Source organism: Brassica oleracea, chromosome C5, assembly GCF_000695525.1.
Source record: "Brassica oleracea var. oleracea cultivar TO1000 chromosome C5, BOL, whole genome shotgun sequence".
Lineage (NCBI taxonomy): Eukaryota > Viridiplantae > Streptophyta > Magnoliopsida > Brassicales > Brassicaceae > Brassica > Brassica oleracea.
In genome coordinates, this window is record NC_027752.1 from 10,044,512 (window position 1) to 10,065,360 (window position 20,849).

General features: G+C 35.2%; 3 protein-coding genes and 1 long non-coding RNA gene across 4 annotated transcripts; 2 read left to right on the top strand and 2 right to left on the bottom strand.

Annotated features, from left to right (window-relative positions):
- The first annotated feature begins 3,906 nt into the window (after positions 1-3,906).
- Positions 3,907-5,954, top strand: LOC106343815. The gene is made up of 2 exons (XR_001270021.1): positions 3,907-4,431; positions 5,054-5,954. It is a non-coding gene; the product is annotated as an uncharacterized LOC106343815 (long non-coding RNA).
- Positions 5,955-11,339: 5,385 nt separating this feature from the next.
- On the top strand, positions 11,340-12,346 carry LOC106292594 (V-type proton ATPase subunit c2-like). The gene is made up of 3 exons (XM_013728210.1): positions 11,340-11,562; positions 11,641-11,926; positions 12,030-12,346. The coding sequence occupies exons 1-3, from the start codon at positions 11,484-11,486 to the stop codon at positions 12,160-12,162; spliced, it is 498 nt and encodes a 165-aa protein (XP_013583664.1). The 5' UTR covers positions 11,340-11,483; the 3' UTR covers positions 12,163-12,346.
- Positions 12,347-12,705: 359 nt separating this feature from the next.
- Positions 12,706-15,101, bottom strand: LOC106296018 (ATP sulfurylase 2-like). Its single transcript, XM_013732059.1, has 5 exons — positions 14,406-15,101; positions 13,660-14,065; positions 13,319-13,579; positions 13,142-13,228; positions 12,706-13,049 (listed from the first exon to the last, which is right to left on the bottom strand). The coding sequence occupies exons 1-5, from the start codon at positions 14,963-14,965 to the stop codon at positions 12,906-12,908; spliced, it is 1,458 nt and encodes a 485-aa protein (XP_013587513.1). The 5' UTR covers positions 14,966-15,101; the 3' UTR covers positions 12,706-12,905.
- A 593-nt stretch (positions 15,102-15,694) lies between these two features.
- LOC106344034 (endoglucanase 2-like) lies at positions 15,695-18,160 on the bottom strand. The gene is made up of 6 exons (XM_013783405.1): positions 17,686-18,160; positions 17,323-17,606; positions 16,723-17,157; positions 16,506-16,644; positions 16,259-16,425; positions 15,695-16,181 (listed from the first exon to the last, which is right to left on the bottom strand). The coding sequence occupies exons 1-6, from the start codon at positions 17,903-17,905 to the stop codon at positions 15,849-15,851; spliced, it is 1,578 nt and encodes a 525-aa protein (XP_013638859.1). The 5' UTR covers positions 17,906-18,160; the 3' UTR covers positions 15,695-15,848.
- Positions 18,161-20,849: the final 2,689 nt, after the last annotated feature.

The following is a 20,849-nucleotide window of genomic DNA, read 5'->3' on the forward strand; positions in this document are numbered from 1 at the left end:
TTTTTTTTTTTAAAAAATTCAATTTAAATTGTTATTATCATTGAATATAATTATTTTTGACATAATTTTAGTTTTGGTTTACATCAAAACTAATCATATTTTAGGATAATTATAATTTAAAATGTTAATTTTCATATTTTTCAAAAAACGTCTAAAAATATTTTCAAAGGTTTTGTTATAATTGTTTTTAAAAAATATTGAGTTGCATTTCAAATAAAAAGGTAAAGATATTTAAAAATATTCTAATTAAAATATGTACAATTTAATATATTTTTTACGAAATGATTCGAATAAAAAAAACCACGCATGAAAGAAATCATGATTTCTGTTAACTGGGTGGGTCATTGTTTATATGATATCGCACACGAAAGAAAAAATTATGTTTTTACAATTTTCTAATTAACTCTATATACTTAATTTTTTATATGATATCGCACATTCGTAAAAAAATAGATAGTTTAAGATGCAAAAAAATATTTATTTAGTGAACATAATATGATCAAATATTACAAATAGATCATTTAATAAATTAAATAATCAAAAACCGAAAATTCATAACCGCGCTGGCGCGCGGATCAGGATCTAGTATCTATTAAAACAGAAGTAAAAAAAAGGAATAACCATGATTTTTCCTAAAGAATTACCATCTTATGTCACTACCATAAAATACAAAACACAGCCGTTTTAATAGTTTTAAATCAACACAACTATTTTCTCTCTCCTAATTCTTCTCTCTCCCCGTTTTTGTTTTCTGGTTAATCTTCTGATCTTTGTTGAATCAGACTTTTCTTTCGGCTTAGAGCGATTATGTCTTTGTTGTGTTTCTCAACTCATAACAAAACAATACTTCATGGTTTGTTTCATTTATATTTGTTTATGAGTTTGGAATAAAGTTCTGATCTTTGGTCGGATTTGTTCGTCTCTTTCGCAAGTTTAATTCAAATCTCGATCTTTTGAATTAGTTTATCTTTATCGAAGGATTTGCTCTGAATCCTATCCTATGAATATTAGTCTTCACCCGACAGATCTGACCTTGGTTTCAAGGGGTTAAGCTTTTCAGTCGGAAAGGATGAAGAAGATGATGGATTAATCTTGGTTGTCTCAAAAGGAATTCAGTAGAGTTGGCATTTGGAAGAACAGTCCAACAAAGAGTTCACTTTTGGATCGATTGAGCAATCCCTGTGTTTAATAATTTGGAGATGTAAGGTTCGCAATTCGGTGGAGTCGGTTAGTGGCGGAAGGGATTTTGGTAGAGGATACAGAGGAGTCGGTTAAGAAGATTGAGTAAAGGTTGTAAAGGAGGATTGACAACAAGTTTAAACTTCAAACCGGGTGCTAAAATGAAGACTTTAGCACTGGATTTCCTAAATCACCGGTAATTTTTGAAGTTTAAAATAAGAGAGACTGTTGGAGTAGGGTTGAACGCCGGAGAAGATGATGGATGCCGGAGAACACCACCGGGAATTGCTTGGTGTTTCAAGGAATGATGATGTCTCTTCGTTGAGAAGCATCTCCTACAGAAACTCTATAAGTCCAAATATAGAGTTTTTTTGCTCTCCAAAAAGTAATTTCAAAACTTCAAATTTTGAAGACCGAAACTCCAAATATAGAGTTTCGGTTTTCAAAAATCTTTTTATTTACATTTTGGTACTTACAATTATACATCATATTTATAATTCTTAAATATTTTTTTGTTTATTGTTTTAATCCTTAAAACTTTTATATTTCATAAATATTTCAAATTTGTTTTATAAATTTAAGTTTTACACATGAAATTAAATAAAAATTTTAAAACAAGATTTATAATATTTTAAAACTAAAATTAAACAACAAGAATATTACAAACCATAATAAAAACTTATTAAAAAAACACATGAAGACATAATTACTACTCAAATTTAAATATTATAACAACACTAATAGTCTGGTAAATTTGCTCCGGAACCTCCCAAATCTCCAAAATATTGTCCAAACAAATTGTGTAACCAAAGATGATTGTTGTTGTTGCTCTTGACGCCTTTTTCGTACAATTATTTCTTGTTCAGATAGAATGTATTCATGAATATTAACACCATCGATAGAAGCTAAGTTTTTCAGCAATATTTTATTTTTCTCTTTTACTTCTTTAAAAACTAACTTTTTTGCTTCATTTTGCAGTCGTAATTCAATCATCCCATGACCTTTTTCCCTGCTTGTTGTACTTTCGTTTAAAAGATCAAGGATTTTTTCGTTTGATGCTATCAAACTATCAGCGGCCATATTATGAGGATATCCGATTTCAACAATTTTTGGCTCGTAATCTACAAATAAAAAATAAAGAGAATTGTTTCTTATTTCGAAATGCACTAGTTGATCATATATGGGAGCATTACGGAAATAATTTTATGGAATAATATAGTATTTGCTTGCAGTTTAATATTTAATTATGTACTTTTATTTATAATTTTATATTTTAGTGTAAGATTTTTTTAATTAATATTTCTGTAATATTTATATATATGTACTAGTTATTTATAGAAGTTTTATGAATTTACATCAACTATGATAAATATAAGGACCATAGTGTAAAATATAAATAATTTTGAAGTTTGGTTTGAAGTTTTACTTTTGGAAAAAAATACATTGAAACTTCAAATATAGAATTTTGGAAACTTCAGAACAGAATTACTTTTTTGGAGATGTCTAAAGGGCACGTGTTGAAAACTTTGAGGGGTGGAAATGGGGTGTGTACATAGTGTAATAAGTGTGTACTCTAAAGTTTGTTCTTATCTTTGTTACAACCATTGGGTCTTAGCTCTTAATATTTGTTGTAATGGGTCACTAAATCAAATTTGATTTTAGACACATCAGGCGTACTTGATCGATTTTATTAAAATAGATTGTTTTAGTGATGAAAAAATACTTTTTTTTGTGCTTAAACCATTGTTTAAAGTTAGACTTAGTAGAAGATTAATTTATAAAATCATATATATATATATATATATTTGGTTAGTATAACTATAACCACTATTCTTAAACTAACGCATGGTTAGTAAAATTTGAGTGCTCACTATCTTTTAACTTGCCACAAAATATTCTCAATATATATACCATGGTTAATCTTTAACCTTCGACTAGATTTTGACCGCGCTTTGAAAGCGCGGATTCATTTTTTTTTTTTTTTCAATTGACAAATATTTAGTAAATGTCATATTTCATATATTTGTGTTTTAATTTATAAAAGACTTAAACTTTTTATCTTTATTTATCGTGTTTCATTTTAAATGACTATTTATGTTTAAAAAATTAAACTTTATTTTTTTAATAAATTAAATTGGTATAACTCTGATAAATTAATTTTATTATGTGGTTAATATTTTTTATAGAAATAATTATATACTTTTAATAAAGATTTATACTTTTCAATGAAAAATTCATTTTTTTATGAATGCTTAAATTATATTAAGAAAAAAAATAATTAAGAAATGTTGAAAAAAAATTATTCGAACTTGGACTCAATGGCCCAAAGGAAAAAAAACTGTGAGAATTGGATCTGATTTCTTAATCGGCCCAAATGGCCCAAGAGAGATCTAACGTGGACAGTGGGCTAGATCCGAAAAAATGGCCCAATATAGATGTGTTATTAATATTACTTGATTGCCCTTAATGAAACATGAAATGTTAGTAAAGAAAGGGCAGGCTAAGGTAAAAAAGACAATAGTATCCTGCTTTAATAGTATAGATTTAAATTAGCTACCACATATATTTATAAGATTGGAATCTTTCATTCCCTAAAAAAAATCTAAATATAAAAGCAAATGATCAAATATTATTATTATACTAATACCAAAATCTAAACATGTAATCTTATTATTGTATTTCATTGAATTCAAAATTCTTTACAGAAAATCGAAAGTAAAGGCAAATGATCGAATATTCTTATACTAATATCAAGAATATACCTAAACTAAAATCTAAACATACATATGGCGATGGCGATGGCGACGGCGATAACTTTCTAGGGTTTCCATGCTTTTTCGACGACGGGATCCGGGCAATCAGTGGAGGATACAGGATCGAGTAGATCTTTGCCAGGACGACAAGATCAGAGTGACATAGAATCGACAAGGGTATATGGTTACAAGGGTTTTACCGAAATCGCTACGAGATTTCTCGGATTCACGAAGGATTTTTTTGGTATACGGGGAAGATTGGGATTGATAGGCTTCGGCTATCATTAAGAGGCACATCACAGGAGGAGCTAGATCGGTCTTGCAGCGGCTCAAAAAGGGAAATAAGTCCTTTGCGCAATATACGAGAGGAACCACATGAAGAAGGAGAGATTCAGGAGAACGTGTTACGAAGCGTTCAAAAGGGGGAGGAGCAGATAACTAAGCCAATCCCTTCATTGCCCAGCTGGAAACAAACCTGGCTCAAACAGACCCTACAGAGGTAATTATGAATTTTGTAGAGATGGAGAATGGCTTAGAACTAGCAAATAAAGCATTAGAGTTTGGCGCTAAAGTTTTAGATGAGGATGTGATGGAGGTAGATGAGGAACAAGTTAATATGGAAAAGACAGGGGAGAATGAAGGTATTGATAATGACTTTCAAAACCTGACGGATGAGGAGGAAAATGACAAGAGTCTGGATGGAGCTAGTGGTGTTGGAGAGGATAATAACTCTATTGAGAATGTGGATCAGCTTAAGAAAGGGAAAAAGTTATGGAAGCATTTTGTGATCGTGGATTTCCTTGTTTCTAATGTTTTAATAAGCTCTTTGAGCATATTTGGTTTTTTCTTTATATTTTCTTTATTTATTTTTGGGTTAACGATGTTGGTTAGCTCCTTAAGGAAGATGAAGTATTGGAATAAAAATGGCTATTATGCTTATTATCATAGGTTCTTTCCTTTGATAAGCGTTGATATTGTTTGGTTGATCTTCATTGGGGCAGTTTCACATTGGTGTTTGGTTTTTATTTGGAACCTAAGAGGGATGTTTGGTGTTATTTGGTCACATTGTTTTGATATAAATTTTCTGGTTGTCTTGGTTGCATCGCATGGATCACTCGCAGCAAGACAATTTCTCTGCCTGGCTTCATCAACCCAGTTGCAGAGATCCAGCTTGGGTATTACAACGGCTATGGAACTCTTCTTCATGGTGGCACAGGTGGACGATATGGTATCAATAAAGCTTGATGTTTATCATCATCCTGTTGTAATTACAATTCTTTCAGAACAAATGAGGAGTACGTATGATGTTTGGATGGTATATATGGTCAATGGAAAGAGTTTCAGGAAAGGAAACAATTCTGTTACTGATCTGAGCGGAAGAGGGGCCGAGAGAACATGGTCTCTGGTTTACGTAAATTGGTTTGCTACGGATTATTATTCGTATAATGCACTAGAGTTTGATTTTGGGGATGGGTTATATTTTCTAATACAAACCTTCTTGTGGAAGCGGTTTTCTTTGGTCTGGAGGCTCAGGGATGCAAAAGGTCGAGGGATTTTACAAATCCGGTTACGTAGTGACGGCATGAGACATCTTACTATGCTACTTCTCATGTGTTTGGCCTCCTTAAGTCAAACACATACACTATTGAAGTACACTGAGAAAACGGTTATGGGTGTGGATTATGGGTGCATGGTTTTTCAAATGATGTTAATATGGTCTGTTTCTGATGATTTTGTCAAGTTGGAAATGTTTGGTATGGAGTGGACTCAACAGTTAATGCAAATATGGAGTGTTTATTTTGATCAAGGCAACTGTATGGATATTTCTCAGTCGTGGTCTTTGTGGAAATATTATGTTGATACAAATGATATTTCTTAAGTACTCTTGGGTCGTCTCGTTATGTGTTGTTCAAGATGTTGCGTTTGTCGGGTCCATTATATTAATGCTTCCAAATTTATCATCTTGGGTGGAAAATGTATTAGCCTTATGCTCCCTTATTGATTATATTTTTTATCGGAAAACATGGCTACAAGAATGGTTATATGGGTATCAGGCTAAAGGTTTAATGTTGCATAGTTTCAAGGACGACATACAGATTGTAGTAATACTAAGAAGCCAAAGGGATAAATATAAACATGTTGCTGGGTATATGAGTTTCGTAAGTACATCCATATCGGTTTATGGACTGTTAGGGTCTCTTCACTCCCGGTTGACTAGCTCTGTAGAGCTTATTAATAGGAATTTTTTATGAAAGTATTGAGTTGGAATCGTAGAGGTGCGGGAAGTAACTGGACAATCAGTTACCTAAGGGAAATTTGGCATAAACACAAACCGGATTTTCTATTTTTGTCTGAAACAAAACAAGATTTGACTTTCATTCAAGGTTTCAGACCCATTTCTGCAATGACAACTTAGTTACGGTGGACCCAATTGGTACAATAGGGGGACTTGCCTTATTCTATAATAATGAATTCCAAGTAAATATTTTATATACTAGTAATAGGATGATTGATGTGGAAGCGATGGCTCTAGGGAAAAAAGTTTTTATGACTTTTGTATATGGAGAGCCGGTACAACAACTGACAGATCACATATGGGCACGTTTAACCAGGTACGGCCTGGCAAGATCAGAGCTGTGGTTTATAATATGAGATTTGAATGAGATTACCGGTAATCATGAAAAAGAAGGAGGGACGCTAAGGAGCCCAGCATCTTTCTTATCTTTTAATAATATGATTAGGGATACGAGATTACTGGAATTCCCAGCCAGAGGAAATAGGATGTCCTGGCAAGGGAGAAAAAATAAAGGATTGGTTAAGTGTCGGTTGGACCGAGCATTAGCCAATGAAGATTGGCATACACTTTTTCCATGTTCTTTCACAGAATATTTAGGAATGGTGAGTTCTGACCATAGACCAGTGGTGGCTTACTTGGACAATAAAATACAGCGGCGACGAGGACAATTCCGTTTTGATAAAAGGTGGATTGGACAGGAGGGTTTATTGGATTCAATTGAGAGGGGTTGGGGAGAATCGGCAGCGGAGAATTCGGAGGTTTTCGAATCGAAAATTATTAATTGCCGACATGAGATTTTCACATGGCGTAAAAATAACCCACCATATGGGAAGGAAAAAATCAGTGAGCTGCAACAAGCGCTGGAAGAAGTTCAAAATGATAATAGTAGAACTCAAGAGGAAATCTTGGATGTTTCGAGGAAATTGCAGGAAGCGTATAAAGACGAGGAAGAGTATTGGCAACAGAAAATTCATAATATGTGGCATACTTCAGGAGATTTGAATATAAAATTCTATCATGCACTGACAAAACAACGCTGGGCTCGCAATAGAATTGTTGGCCTATATGATACGAATGGTGAATGGATTATTGAGGAACAAGGTGTATAGAAGGTAGCAGTAGATTATTTTGGAGATTTGTTTCAGACAACCTCTCCTACAGAGTTTGATGGTTTTTTGGAAGAGATTATACCTATGATTACTCCTCAGATGAATCAGCGGTTAATCCGGCTTGTAACTGAGGAGGAAGTACATCAAGCTTTGTTTATGATGCATCCGGAAAAAGCCCCAGGACCGGATGGGATGACGGCTCTTTTCTTTCAGCACTCTTGGCATATAATAAAAAAGGATCTACTGGAAATGGTTAATGATTTTTTGTCATCAGGGATCCTAGATACAAGGTTAAATATGACGAATATTTGTTTAATCCCTAAAACAGAGAGACCTACGCGAATGACTAAACTCAGACCTATCAGTTTATGTAATGTAGGATATAAGATTCGAAAGTCTTATGTCAGAGGTTGAAGGTGTGCCTTCCTTCTCTTATCTCGGAAACACAATCGGCCTTTGTGCCAGGAAGGCTGATCTCGGATAACATACTTATAGCCCATGAGATGTTCCATGGATTGAGGACTAATAATGCGTGTAAGGACAAATTTATGGCCATAAAAACGGATATGAATAAAGTTTATGATAGAGTTGAATGGATTTTCATTCAACAACTTCTATCTAAAATGGGTTTTGATCACCATTGGATACAACTGATGATGGAATGTATTTCCTCAGTACAATATAGAGTGTTATTAAATGGGCAACCGAAAGGAAATATAATTCCACAGCGGGGGCTTCGTCAGGGGGATCCTCTTTCTCTTTATCTATTTATTATGTGCATGGAAGCGCTGATAGCGAATATTAAAAAGGCGGAGAGGGAGAAACATATGATGGGTATAAAATTCGCTAGGGCTTGCCCTTCGATATCCCATTTACTCTTTGCAGATGATAGCTTTTTCTTCTGTAAAGCAAAAAAGAAAGAATGCCAGACTATTCTTCGGATTCTTAAGGTATATGAAGTGGTATTAGGTCAGCAGATAAATTTTGAAAAATCTTCGATTCAGTTTGGGCATATGGTCGAGGAAGACTTAAGGCAGGAACTACAGGACATTTTGGGAATACATAATCTAGGTGGAATGGGATCATACCTGGGAATACCTGAGAGTTTGGAAGGTTCAAAGATACTAGTCTTTGGGTTTTTTCAAGAGAGATTACATAACAGGATCAACGGATGGACTTTCAAGTTTTTCACTAAAGGGGGTAAAGAGGTGATTATTAAATCAGTGGTAACAGCTCTGCCAAACCATGTAATGGGATGTTATCGTATTCCAAAAACGGTGATGAAAAAACTGACAAGCGCAGTGGCACGGTTTTGGTGGAGTCCAGGAGGTAATACTAGAGGGATGCATTAGAAATCTTGGGATAAAATTTGTGTGCCTAAGGATGAAGGAGGTTTGGGTTTTAAAGACCTTACAGATTTCAATACGGCAATGCTTGGGAAACAATTCTGGAGATTAATTGAGAAACCGAACACTTTATTTGCACGAGTGTTCAAAGGAAGGTATTTCAGGAATGCTTCACCCCTGTAACCAATTAGATCTTACTCGTCATCTTATGGCTGGCGTAGTATTGTCTCAGCTAGATATCTTGTTAGCAAAGAACAAATCAAAAGGGTGGGATCAGGATCATCTATTTCAGTATGGAATGATCCTTGGCTCCCATCCACCTGCCCGAGACCAGCAAACAAAAATCAACACAACCTTTACCCGGATCTTACGGTGGATTCTCTTATTGATGAAACATCAAGAGCATGAAATTCACAGGTTATCAGGACTTTAGTGGACCCCAATGATGCGCAGATAATTGAGAGTATACCGTTAAGCCGGTTTCGGACAGCGGATCGGGATGGATGGCATTTTACAAAGAATGGGAGATACACGGTTAAATCATGCTATGAGGTGGAGCGAGTGTATCTAGATAAAGTTACGACACTACCAGAGTATGGTCCATCAGTTTCGTTATTGAAAGCACACTGCTGGAAAGTGCGATGTCCACCTAAGTTAAAACATTTTCTTTGGCAACTGGTCACAGGTTGCATAGCGGTAAAGAAAAATCTACGTTCGCGAGGAATTAAAGGGGATACGATATGTGCACGATGTGGAGCACCTGAGGAATCCATAAATCATGTCTTCTTTGAATGCCCTCCGGCAATTCAGGTCTGGGCACTTTCACGGATTCCGTCTAACCCATATATTTTTCCCCTTCATTCACTTTTTGCAAATATGGATCATTTATTTTGGAGAGTGTCTCCGGCAATGGAAGATCACCATTTTGCATGGATTGTATGGTATATATGGAAAGCAAGAAACAACAAGGTTTTTAGCAATTTGGATATTGACCCCCGCGATACTCTCAAGTTGGGAGAAAAAGAGTCGGTCCTCTGGGCTGAGGCGCAAATTAATCATGCACCGAGATCTGATCAGGCCCAATCGGTAGTGAATACGTCGGTCCCCACTATCACCGGTAGATGGTGCTTTGCGGATGGATCATTGAAAGAACATGATAGATATTCGGGACAAGGATGGTGTAGTACTTTGGAAGGATTTGATAGTTTGATGGGAGCAAGGAATACTAGAGTGTGTCAATCACCCCTTCATTCGGAGATAGAGGCGCTCATTTGGGCAATGCAATGTATGAGGAATTTAAGACAGTATACTGCTACTTTTGCGACGGATTGTTCTCAGTTGGTGAAGATGGTTTCTGAACCTGAAGAATGGCCCGCATTTGCAAGTTATCTGGAAGATATCAAGATCTTGCAAAGAAGTTTCCACAGCTCATAGTTCATAGCTCATCCATATACCAAGGACGTTAAATTCAAGGGCGGATAGTCTAGCACGCAGTGCAAGAAAGCAACCCTCGTTTGTAGTCTTTATGGATGCGGAACTACCAGTTTGGTTTACAGAGTCTATATAAGTCTGTTTTTGTTGTTGACAAAAAAAAATCAAAAAATCAAAACATATTATTCTTTCAATTAAATTATATATTCTTAGGCAAACCATATATGATTTACAAATTTATAGTATTATTCTTAGGCAAACCATATATATGAATAGTCAATTACATTATGGAATATTTTATAGTATTATTTCATGCCGATTTTATATAACTATTTTGCCAATGCAAATCTAATAGTACAAATATATATTGACAAACGACTAATGTAATTGACTATTCAAAACAATAAATTGCTGCATATGAGCAAATAAATTAGTTTTGTGTATGTAATGATACTCTTGAAGGATATGTCATGCATGATCCACGGTGTCTTTGTTATATGTGCCGAGAAAGTAATGGTTAGCAACTTAGCAAGACGGCATAAGCTGCTTACATTCTAGCACATCGTAAAGCTAGAGAGAAGGCAACAATAATCATAAGAAATTGTTTTAGGTTTTTGTTTTTAATAACTAGGGGTGTTCGGCATGCCGAGGCCTAACCAACTAATCTCTTGGAGGTCTGTCCACCGACGTTAGATAAACTCGATTGTTCGCAATAAGAATTAGATATCCATATCGTATGACCATCCAAACGGATATATCTGAGATGAGATGGTAGATTTTGAATCCGTAGTGCTTAGCATAAAATTGTGAATAATGACTGTTTCTAGATTAATATTCGCTAGTGTATCTTCACTTGAGTTCAATTACAATATCTAAAAATTAGTTAACTCTGAAAGTATCTTTCACTTGATTTTACTTTTTTTTCATCATAAGTAATTAAGTAGTGTGATCAAACTGTTACTTGTTGTTACAAAAAAAAACATGCAGGTCAACTGAAAATATAAGATAAAAAAAAATGCGATGAATAAACACCCTGAGCTACATAAACTAGATTTAAACATCTAAAAAAAAAAAAAAAGAAGGAAAAACATTTCAAATTGTTCAAGCATTATCATATGCACAAAGACTTTACATTGTATGTTGTTGCTCATGGAATCAATGGCAAACAAAACTCTATATAACCGAATAAGAAATTGGGGACGATTCGGTTTAGGTGGGTTAGCTAATTTAAGTCGGGTTCAATTTCACATGACGACTTACCGCCAGCAATTAAAGAATCGATCAAACCATTGTTGACATAAAAGTTTGGTTTCCTTCTCTTTAAACAGCTTTTGTCTCTTTGGCGATCAGATCTCACCGGAGACGAGCGATGGCTTCAGGATTCAGCGGCGATGAAACTGCTCCTTTCTTCGGGTTCCTCGGCGCAGCCGCCGCTCTTGTTTTCTCATGTAACTTCAAATTCTTGTTCTTTCCACCCAAATTGAATCCATGATTTGGTTCTGATCTCATCCGATCCAATCCGTCAGGTATGGGGGCAGCGTACGGGACAGCAAAGAGCGGGGTCGGTGTGGCGTCGATGGGGGTGATGAGACCAGAGCTTGTAATGAAATCGATTGTTCCGGTGGTTATGGCTGGTGTGTTAGGTATTTACGGTCTGATCATAGCTGTCATCATCAGTACTGGAATCAACCCAAAGGCCAAGTCTTACTATCTCTTCGATGGCTATGCTCATCTCTCTTCCGGTCTCGCTTGTGGTCTCGCCGGTCTCTCCGCCGGTATGGCTATCGGAATCGTCGGCGATGCCGGTGTCAGGTAACTGAATAACATATTCTTGCGATGTGTTTTTGCCACTTAGAGAGATGTGTTCGACTTTGTGATCTGATGTGATTTGTGATTTGTGATTTGTGTGTTGTAGAGCGAATGCACAGCAACCAAAGCTGTTTGTGGGAATGATTCTGATTCTCATCTTTGCTGAAGCACTTGCGCTGTACGGTCTTATCGTTGGTATCATCCTCTCTTCTCGTGCTGGGCAGTCTAGAGCCGAGTGAACTCTGAAAGTCTCTGTTCTTATGTGCTAAATCCTTGTAATGTTTTTAGATTATATTTCACTTTCAATATTTCGTGGCATTGTTGTTAGTTTTTGAGTTTCTTTATGAATAAACAAGCAAATATCATTTGAACTTGGTTTTCTAATTGTGTTTTCTTTTTAAAAATAAATAAATTTGCACGTAATACATCAATAAGTAATGAAATAAGAGGATTCAGTGATTTGATTCTCTAGACTCAGACAACGGCTTGTTGTTTCAGTGTTCTTGATATTGTTCTGTGTATAATTCAGCTCCAAACAAAATTTGAGCTTTTCAGTCCCACTCGACTTGAATGTAAACTTTTTTGTGTTCAGATTGATAAGATTTGGAAGGATGTACGGTTGTTGTTCTTTCTATGTCAATAATCAATATCTTACACTTTGCTCACAAATCCGTTGTAGTCTAGCTGGTCAGGATACTCGGTTCTCACCTGAGAGATCCGGGTTCAAGTCCCCGGCAACAGAGTCTTTTTTTTGTTCCTTTTTCAGTGCTGGTGGCCGAAAATAAAAACCTCTTTCAGAGAAATATCAATGAACCTGACATTCAAATTAACAAATATTCCACTCGACATAAAGCAAGAACATTATTCAGGATTGTTATTGGTTTTGGTTTTGGAAAAGATTAGCGACTTTCATACGACCAAAAATACGTAAAGGCATAAAATGAAGGGCTGAACTAAGCCAAGTCATCATTTATGATTATCTTTAGGCAGAAACAACGGTTTGTTGTTGTTTAGATGAATCATCACCTTCTTGCAAGCTTTCATAGTATTTGACAAGAACATTCCATCCACTCGGACACATAAACCCATCCGGTGGATTCTCTCCTGTTCTTGCATACGTTCTCATCTGTTAACCAAAACAAGAAAGCCGATCAGAACTCAGGTTGTAAACCGGACCGTTTCTAAAGAATCTCAAGACTCGGAACTGTCCCTTGTTACCTTAGTTCCAGAAATGAAAAGAAACTCTTTTGCACGAGAGGGATCGAAAAAAGCCATCTTCTTCTCAACTGTATCGTAAGCTGCAACCTGAAGGATAACAAAACAGAGAAAAATAACACATGATCAAGACTTGAAGCACAGCATATTATTATAATCTATCAACAAACTTTGCATTACCCTAAATGGAAGAATATTTAGTTTCTCAAGTCCAGGAGCCATGCTCAAGACTTTCTTCCCATGATCAGGATCGTACAGATCTCTCTTCTCAGTAGGATGTCCCATTCCCGCTGGATCACGTCCCACAATGTAGAAATTAGCACCTGCGTTAATCCTAGCCTTGGCGTGCCACTGAACTTCAGTTGGACCAGCATAGTGCATCGGTGATGGAAATATCGAGACAATAGTAGTCTCCGGGTCAAGCACTCCATCTTCAAGAACCTTAATACATCAAAGACCAAACTGAATTAAAGCCTGTAATAATCTAAAACAAATTGTTTTATAAGGTACAGAGTTTTCACCTTGCTATGTTGTTCCATTCTAACATCAAGAGGAACATCATCAGCCTTTGTGAAACCTCCTAAAGGGTGAAGCAAAAGAATAGGGTTCTTGTAACCCATCTCCAAAAGCCTTTTACGTGTATCGTTCATCAACAGAGCGTGGCCATTGTGCACAGGGTTCCTTAGCTGGAATGCAAACACAGCATCCGCTTGACGGTTATCGAACTCTTTCCTAAGCTGTTTAGGTGATAACCTGTAGTGATCAAGCCCATCGTTGTACTTAATCGGCTGGAAAACTTCTAAGTCGCCACCGATCAACCAGTTTCCAGAGGGAGTGATGTGTTCTTCAACATAAGGCAGTCCTGGAGAAGTGGTTCCCCAAGTTCTAGCAATCCTTTCTTCTTTATTGTGTTTGTATATCTCCACACTGAAATTTTAACAAGCAGAAGATTTAGTAAAACTGTCAATTAGGCTACACAAATCAACATTAAGAGACTCTCTCTTTTAACACTCATTATAAAAAAATTCGATACACTATAGTTACATTGTAACCAGTGTTCTAAAAATCGATCTAGGCCATCTGGTGGGCAAATCGGGTATGAGCAAGATGATTTTTTCAAACCAATTTTTTTTAGAAAAAAATCTATCTAGACAATTAAAAGTTCGGCCTAAGCAACCGCCTAAACAATAAACAGGTATAAGGTGCTGTCTAGTGATTTCTTGAACATTGCATGTAACCATTTCGATATATGTAAATATATATGCACCTTCTAAGAGAACCGATGATATCTCCTTGAGGGCTAACAAGAGCAACATTCTTAGACACACCGATCTGTTCCTTGGTGTCATCATCAATAGCAAGAAGGATAGGAAGAGACATGTTGACCAGAGACCCATCTTTCAACCTCAGAGAGTTGAAATGCAAACTCTGAAGATACTCGTCTTCTCTCATGAAGCCTTTTAAAGGACTAGCCCAGCCTTCGCTGATCACGTGCACCCACTCCAGATCGATCTTCGTCAGCTCCACTTTCGGCATCGCCTCTGATTCCTTCTTCTTCAGCTTAATCTCAGATTCGGGAACCATTAATTCGACGAGTTCCCCACCGTCTGGGTCGATCAAGGAGCTCTTAACAGTCATCGAAGGAGTAAAGGTGGGAGGTTGCATTGTTGGGTTGCGTTTATCCACCAAACTGACGAGAGGGTTGTGGTTAAAAGAAGATAAGAACACTAGTTTCGACGGGGTTTGATTTGTGTGAGAGGATGGTTTTGAGATTCTAGGTTGGAAGTGAGATTGAGAAAGGTAAGAGGATCTGATCAGAAGAGACATTGATCTCGGTGAATAGAGGTCAGCGAGAGAAGTGGAGTGGAGAGAGTGAACAGTGAAGCCGAGATTTGGTTGAACATGATTGGAGGAAGAAAAAGAAGACCGAACACTGTGAAAGACATCATCCACACGTTTGCCACTTTTGTCTCTTTGCTTTTCAGTTGCAGGAATTTTTGGCTTGTGGATGGAATTGCTGCCTTCCGTGTGAAATGTCCTCTTTGCCCTTTATTAATTATACCCAAAGAAATTGGGATTATGTTATTTTCTCCATCAATTTTACTTACATAAGCTTGGAGGTTCGGTTCAGGTGATTTGTATTTTAACTAAACAAAAATTGGATTTGATATTAGATTAGTTTGGTTTATGGAAATTAACTGAAGTCTCGGTATATTTTTGGTTAAAAGTTTCAGTTATTTCGGTTCAAAATTTTTGTTTAGTTACGTTTGAAATTCTGGTTAATTCATTTAGTTCCATTCAAAATTTGGTTAGAACTTTTATGTTTTGGTTTTATTTATAGAAAATGAAAAATTAAATTAGTCAATCACCAAACCGGGCCTCGTGGTCTGGTGGTAAAGGAACCTCGGCCGATGTGCCCGCCATCACGACTTCGAACCCCGGCCACAGCGGATTTAACATCTCTTCCGTTGGGGCGCTGGACCCCCTAAGGAGGATAGTTGGGAATGTGGCTGCCCAGATACCAGAGTTATCAAAAAAAAAAAAAAAGAAATAATTCATAATCAAATGATTTGAACCAAACCAAAATTTTGGTTCGACAGTTCCGGTCAAAAATCCCAAGCCTACTCATACGTACACACACATTTATAGAATGAAAGCCAATAAGGTGTTGAAAGTGTGTAACTCTAATTAAGAGGGACTTTATAAAACTCTACATAAAAGATTTTAGTGAGGTAGACGTAGTAACCAAACTAGACAAGAGGCCAACCACAAGAGCACTGTTGTATGTGCTTGGCTCATTTTGCATAGAGTTGTTCCTTGCGTCTATAAACGTATCGTTCAGAAACGGTCCACCAACAAGTGCACCATAAGCTACGTTCGGGTTTGGTTCCTCCGAGTTAAGCCACTTGAATCCATCTTTGCATCCTGTGTTTGCATCAGCTGGTATCGAAGCTCCTCTATGATGCACAAACTCTGGATACTTATCACCATACCCCACCAAATAGCTCATTTTCTCCGGATTTTTCCCTAGCATGTAATCAGCCTGAAAAATGCAAACCGTGTTATATATATGGTACATGTAAGAGGTCATGAGTTTATCCAAATGGAACATTAAAGAACCTGGGATCTAGAAAACTTTCTGAGATCTGAAGGTTTGAAAGATGTGTCACCACAAGATAGGTTTTCAATGCCGGATGTGAGCAGGTAATCACTGTAGAGTGTGGCTAAAAATGCTGAGGACACAGGTTGTTGAAGTGCATTCCATTCAGCAACCCATATAAGACCACCTATAACAAAAAAAAATTATATGAAATTGTATCATAAGTGAATGTATGGTTTAATATCAGGTGTAAGAGATTGTATTTACCCTCGGTTCTACTAGTTGTAGCTGTTGGGGAGCTTGGTATAAGCCCACACATGACAGCTTCTGCTGTTTCTTTATAACCTTGAAGTCCTTTGATTCCTGATAAGTCTTTTTTGAAGAATGTCAATCTTGATAATAGTATCTGCAATGTTAATATATAACATTAAATGGTATTATTAAACAAGACAAGAACATGATCCATGATTTTGTAACTTGTAACCTGTGTTCCTGGAAGCTTGTTGTCCCAACTAAACCATGAGGGACTTCCAAAATTGGCAAACTCGTCTCCATTTTTAGACACAAAGTCAAGGTACGTTTTGTCCTCTGTCGCATGGTACAACCAAGAAGCTGCCCAAAGAAGCTCATCTCCGTATCCAGTCGAGTTGTAGTAACTCTGAACCTTAGGTATGTTGACACTGTAAGATCCCCTGTGGTTATCCGCGAAACCGAACAATTGCTTGGCGTGTTTCAGGAGCGTGCTTGAATATTTAGGATCACTTTGTTTGAAGACTAAAGACGCAGCAGCCATGGCAGCTGCCGTTTCAGCAGCAACCTCAGTCCCTGGAGTCTCTGTATCGATCTTGGTGAGAGTTCTCTTGGTAGACATTGTTTCTGGTCTATCCCAACATTTATGATCCGTCTCCGGATCTCCCACCTTCAGACATTGCATAAACATTTAATAAGAATTTTTATAATTAAAAAAAAATCATAATTTGAGAATTTTTATTATGTATAAAACTTTAAAAGATTTTGGAAACCAAAACGAATGTTTCATTACGCTATGTCCAGATCCGGCCCTACTCGCATAACTTCGTTGTACCTGGATATAGAGCACGTTTGCGGAAGGATGAGCATGGATGAGGAAATCAGTGATCCATTTAAGAGAATCTTTAGCAGGTTCCAACTGGTTCACGGAGTCCATGTGATGACCGTACTCGAGAATGGACCAGGAGAGAAGAGTGGCAGTGAAAGCCATAGGTAAACCGAACTTCATGTGATCTCCAGCATCGTATAAACCTTTTGAAAGGTCAAGACCCGCTTCACTTCCGTCTTCAAGACCAGAGTCTCCTCTCCAGGTTATTTTGTTGTTCTCCAGCTTACCAGCTGCACCAAAACAAAACCAAGAATCATTCATAACCAGGAGTAAGATGTGTGTGTTCTGCAAGCAATGTTGACGACTTGCATTTCTGAATGTCGAAGAACTGCATAGCGATCTTGAGAGCATCGGCGTAGTTTTTATCAATGGAGCCTGGAAGTGGAACTATATCGGCTCCATCATCGGGATGCTTATTAGATTTATTATGTCTGATCGTGAAAACGATGGCGAGCACTACAGCGATCAACACTATGATCCCGATGAACCAGCTACAGCAACAACATCTAGAACTCGATTTCTCTCCCATTTTGTTCTCCTTCTTCAGATCGAAACTAAGAAAATGTAACTATCGAATGTCAATGGACATGAATTTAGGGATCTTTAGGGGTTTTGGAAAATAGATATCGAAAAGTCGTGTATCACGGAAAAATATTCGAATATGGAAATTATCAGATTTTGTCTAAAATGATGGGGGGAGAGAGAGAGAAACAGAGTCACCGACACTGATCAAACATGTAACCACCACGCGCGCGGGACGATGAACCGTTTTTCCATTTCTTTTAGTATTTTATTTTCAAAACTTTGTCATAATCAAACAAGAGTGATCGAATGGTACGACGCACGGCTGTCTAATAGCAGGTGCAATGGTGAACAGGGTCTAATATAAAAATAAGAATTTTTAAAAATATATAAATAAATTATGGTAAGAAACTTTAAATTTTAAATATAATGCTAAATTTAAAGTATAATTTAAAAAAAAAAACAATATAAGTTATTATTTTAAAAATTACTTGATAAAATCATCAAATATACAATTAATTGTTTTTTTTTAACGGGATCTAAAATTAATTTGAGATGGCCCGGTAAGACGGGCATTCAAATTTATATGTTTGTATGGCCAAGCTATATGGCTATATGTGTATCTAGAAAAAACTTTGTCGTGATTATGGAATTTACCCTTGCCTTGATTAGAAGCAATGTGGTAAGAACTATGTCCCAGTTTAGTCAAAAAAAAAAAAAAAGTACTATGTCCCAGTTGACGGTTGCGATCATCAGTGATATATTATCATTTTTTGGTGAATACTTTAATAAACTCACCTGTTACATTCATTAAGAGTCAGCTTCAAAGTTCAAACCACCACGTTTTAGTCAACCGTTTCCGGCCACGATCTCCACCTTTTTCTCATACATTACGTTAGCTGTATATATTAACTTCAACAAACAATGTAATTTATTCCACTAAATAGAACAGCCGATCCTTTCATATTTTTTTTCTCTGAAAAAAGATGAATATTCAATTTAATGGGGTTGTAAAGGTTTGGAAGTAAAAGTTTTGAAGTGGTGGACGGTGTCCATTGGTTGGTGGTACGGACGAGAGCTTAGGATATTTCCAACCCAAAACTATTTTTCCACTATAATTTCAACTAAAATAGAGTAACTCTATAACAGAGTAAATTTTTTTTACAATAGTTTCCTGTATAATAGAATTATTTTATTATAGAAAAAAAAATAAAATAATTTCATTTTTTTGCTCCAAAATTTACTCTATAATAGAGTTACTCTAGTGAAAATTACGGAGAAAAAATATGTTAGGGTCGGAAATGATCTTAGCAAATGAGCGAGTGATGAATTTTTATTTATTCTCAGCATTAAATTATTTTTTGTTGTGTAATTTTAATTTTTTTTTTTTTTTAGATGAATGAGTCTTCCTCGAACCAAATGGACTTTGGAATCGAAGAAGAGGAAAAGATACGGTTTCAGAAAAAGAAGATATATAACAAGAAAAGAAAGAGACGTCAACTTACAAATTATGTTCTTAGGTGGACAAAGAGAAGTGTTATCCCCAGATGAAGGTGGACGAGAGTTAATGAAAAATATAAAGGGAAGATGGACTCCAATTAATCAAGAGATCTAACCCATGTGCTAATCATGTTTTGATTAATAGGTTAGATTCAAAATCTTGACTAATAAATCTTTTTCTTCATTCTTCTCTTTAACCATCAAATAATGTTGAAAACATTTTAAGATTGACAAATCTCCTATATATTAATAAAGATTCATTTAAAAAATTATAGCATGTAATTTGTACTAATTAAAAAAATGTCATGCTGAGTTGTCATGTAATTGATATGTTAATTTTGCTTACGTGGTGGCTTGAAAATCAATTGAGAATTTTGGTAGTCCAAAATTAAATTGATAGAAAATGTTATATTAAATAATATGTCCGGACTATTGATTTATCAAATTGAAATTATTATATATTATTTCCTTAAATAAAACCTACATAATTATTTAATATGATTAAAATATATATGACAATTAATGATTTTAAATAATAAAGATTTGCTAACAGTCTGTATACTTTCTATCACTTTTTTTAATTATTTATTATTAAAATAAATTACACAATTACATTAATTATATGATAAAAATTTAGATTTTTTTTGTATATGTTGTATTTTGAATTTTTCAAAACGAGTATAAATTGCTAAAACTATTAAAAGTCTCACAGAAACTTTTGTGATCAAGGTTTAATTTTTTTTTTCTATAATAAGATACAATGATTATAAAATCATATGAATAAATAATTTTATTTTAATAGGTATTTATGTTAATATATATATATATATATATATATATATATATCTCATATCGTTTAAATTAAACTATACAATATGAAAATACATACTTATATTTTGATATATGCATTGAACATATGTTGAAAAGTTAATATTTTAGTTTTGAAATCTTCATTGTTTTTTTTTAAATGATTATAAGTTATTGAAACCACTAAACATTCCACATTAAAAAACAAACCGTTGATGTAAAATTTTGTTACACAAATATGCAAATAATCATAAAATCATATGAGTGGAAACATCATTTAATAAATATCCGTATTAAAATTATACTATATATCTATGTTAATATCATTTAAATTTAATTATATATCATATACGATAGATTAAACTGATTGTTTTGATTTATTTACTCTAGAATGATTGCGAATAAACAAGAGCGGTCATTTGATTTATATGCGCACGTCAATTTATTACATAAAAGTAATTGATTTCTTAGTTATTTAATACATAATTATTATTTTATTATTTCATAATATCTAAAACATAAAAATGGAATAAATATAAAATATGTATTCTGCACAAGGCGCATATCTTAACCTAAGTATGTATCTCTTTAATAATTTTAAATCTTAAACATTTTCTAAATCTCAGGCAAAACAAAATAACGAA

Excerpts from the sequence above, each read along its gene's own strand:
- LOC106292594 (XM_013728210.1), top strand. The coding sequence starts at position 11,484 with ATGGCTTCAGGATTCAGCGGCGATGAAACTGCTCCTTTCTTCGGGTTC. Across the intron at positions 11,563-11,640 it reads CGCCGCTCTTGTTTTCTCAT|GTATGGGGGCAGCGTACGGG; the intron begins GTAACTTCAAAT and ends CCAATCCGTCAG. Across the intron at positions 11,927-12,029 it reads GTCGGCGATGCCGGTGTCAG|AGCGAATGCACAGCAACCAA; the intron begins GTAACTGAATAA and ends TGTGTGTTGTAG.
- LOC106296018 (XM_013732059.1), bottom strand. The coding sequence starts at position 14,965 with ATGTCTCTTCTGATCAGATCCTCTTACCTTTCTCAATCTCACTTCCAA. Across the intron at positions 13,580-13,659 it reads GAATGGAACAACATAGCAAG|GTTCTTGAAGATGGAGTGCT; the intron begins GTGAAAACTCTG and ends TGATGTATTAAG. Across the intron at positions 13,229-13,318 it reads TAAATATTCTTCCATTTAGG|GTTGCAGCTTACGATACAGT; the intron begins GTAATGCAAAGT and ends GTTATCCTTCAG.
- LOC106344034 (XM_013783405.1), bottom strand. The coding sequence starts at position 17,905 with ATGGGAGAGAAATCGAGTTCTAGATGTTGTTGCTGTAGCTGGTTCATC. Across the intron at positions 17,607-17,685 it reads GTTCTTCGACATTCAGAAAT|CTGGTAAGCTGGAGAACAAC; the intron begins GCAAGTCGTCAA and ends GTTTTGGTGCAG. Across the intron at positions 17,158-17,322 it reads CAAACGTGCTCTATATCCAG|GTGGGAGATCCGGAGACGGA; the intron begins GTACAACGAAGT and ends CAATGTCTGAAG.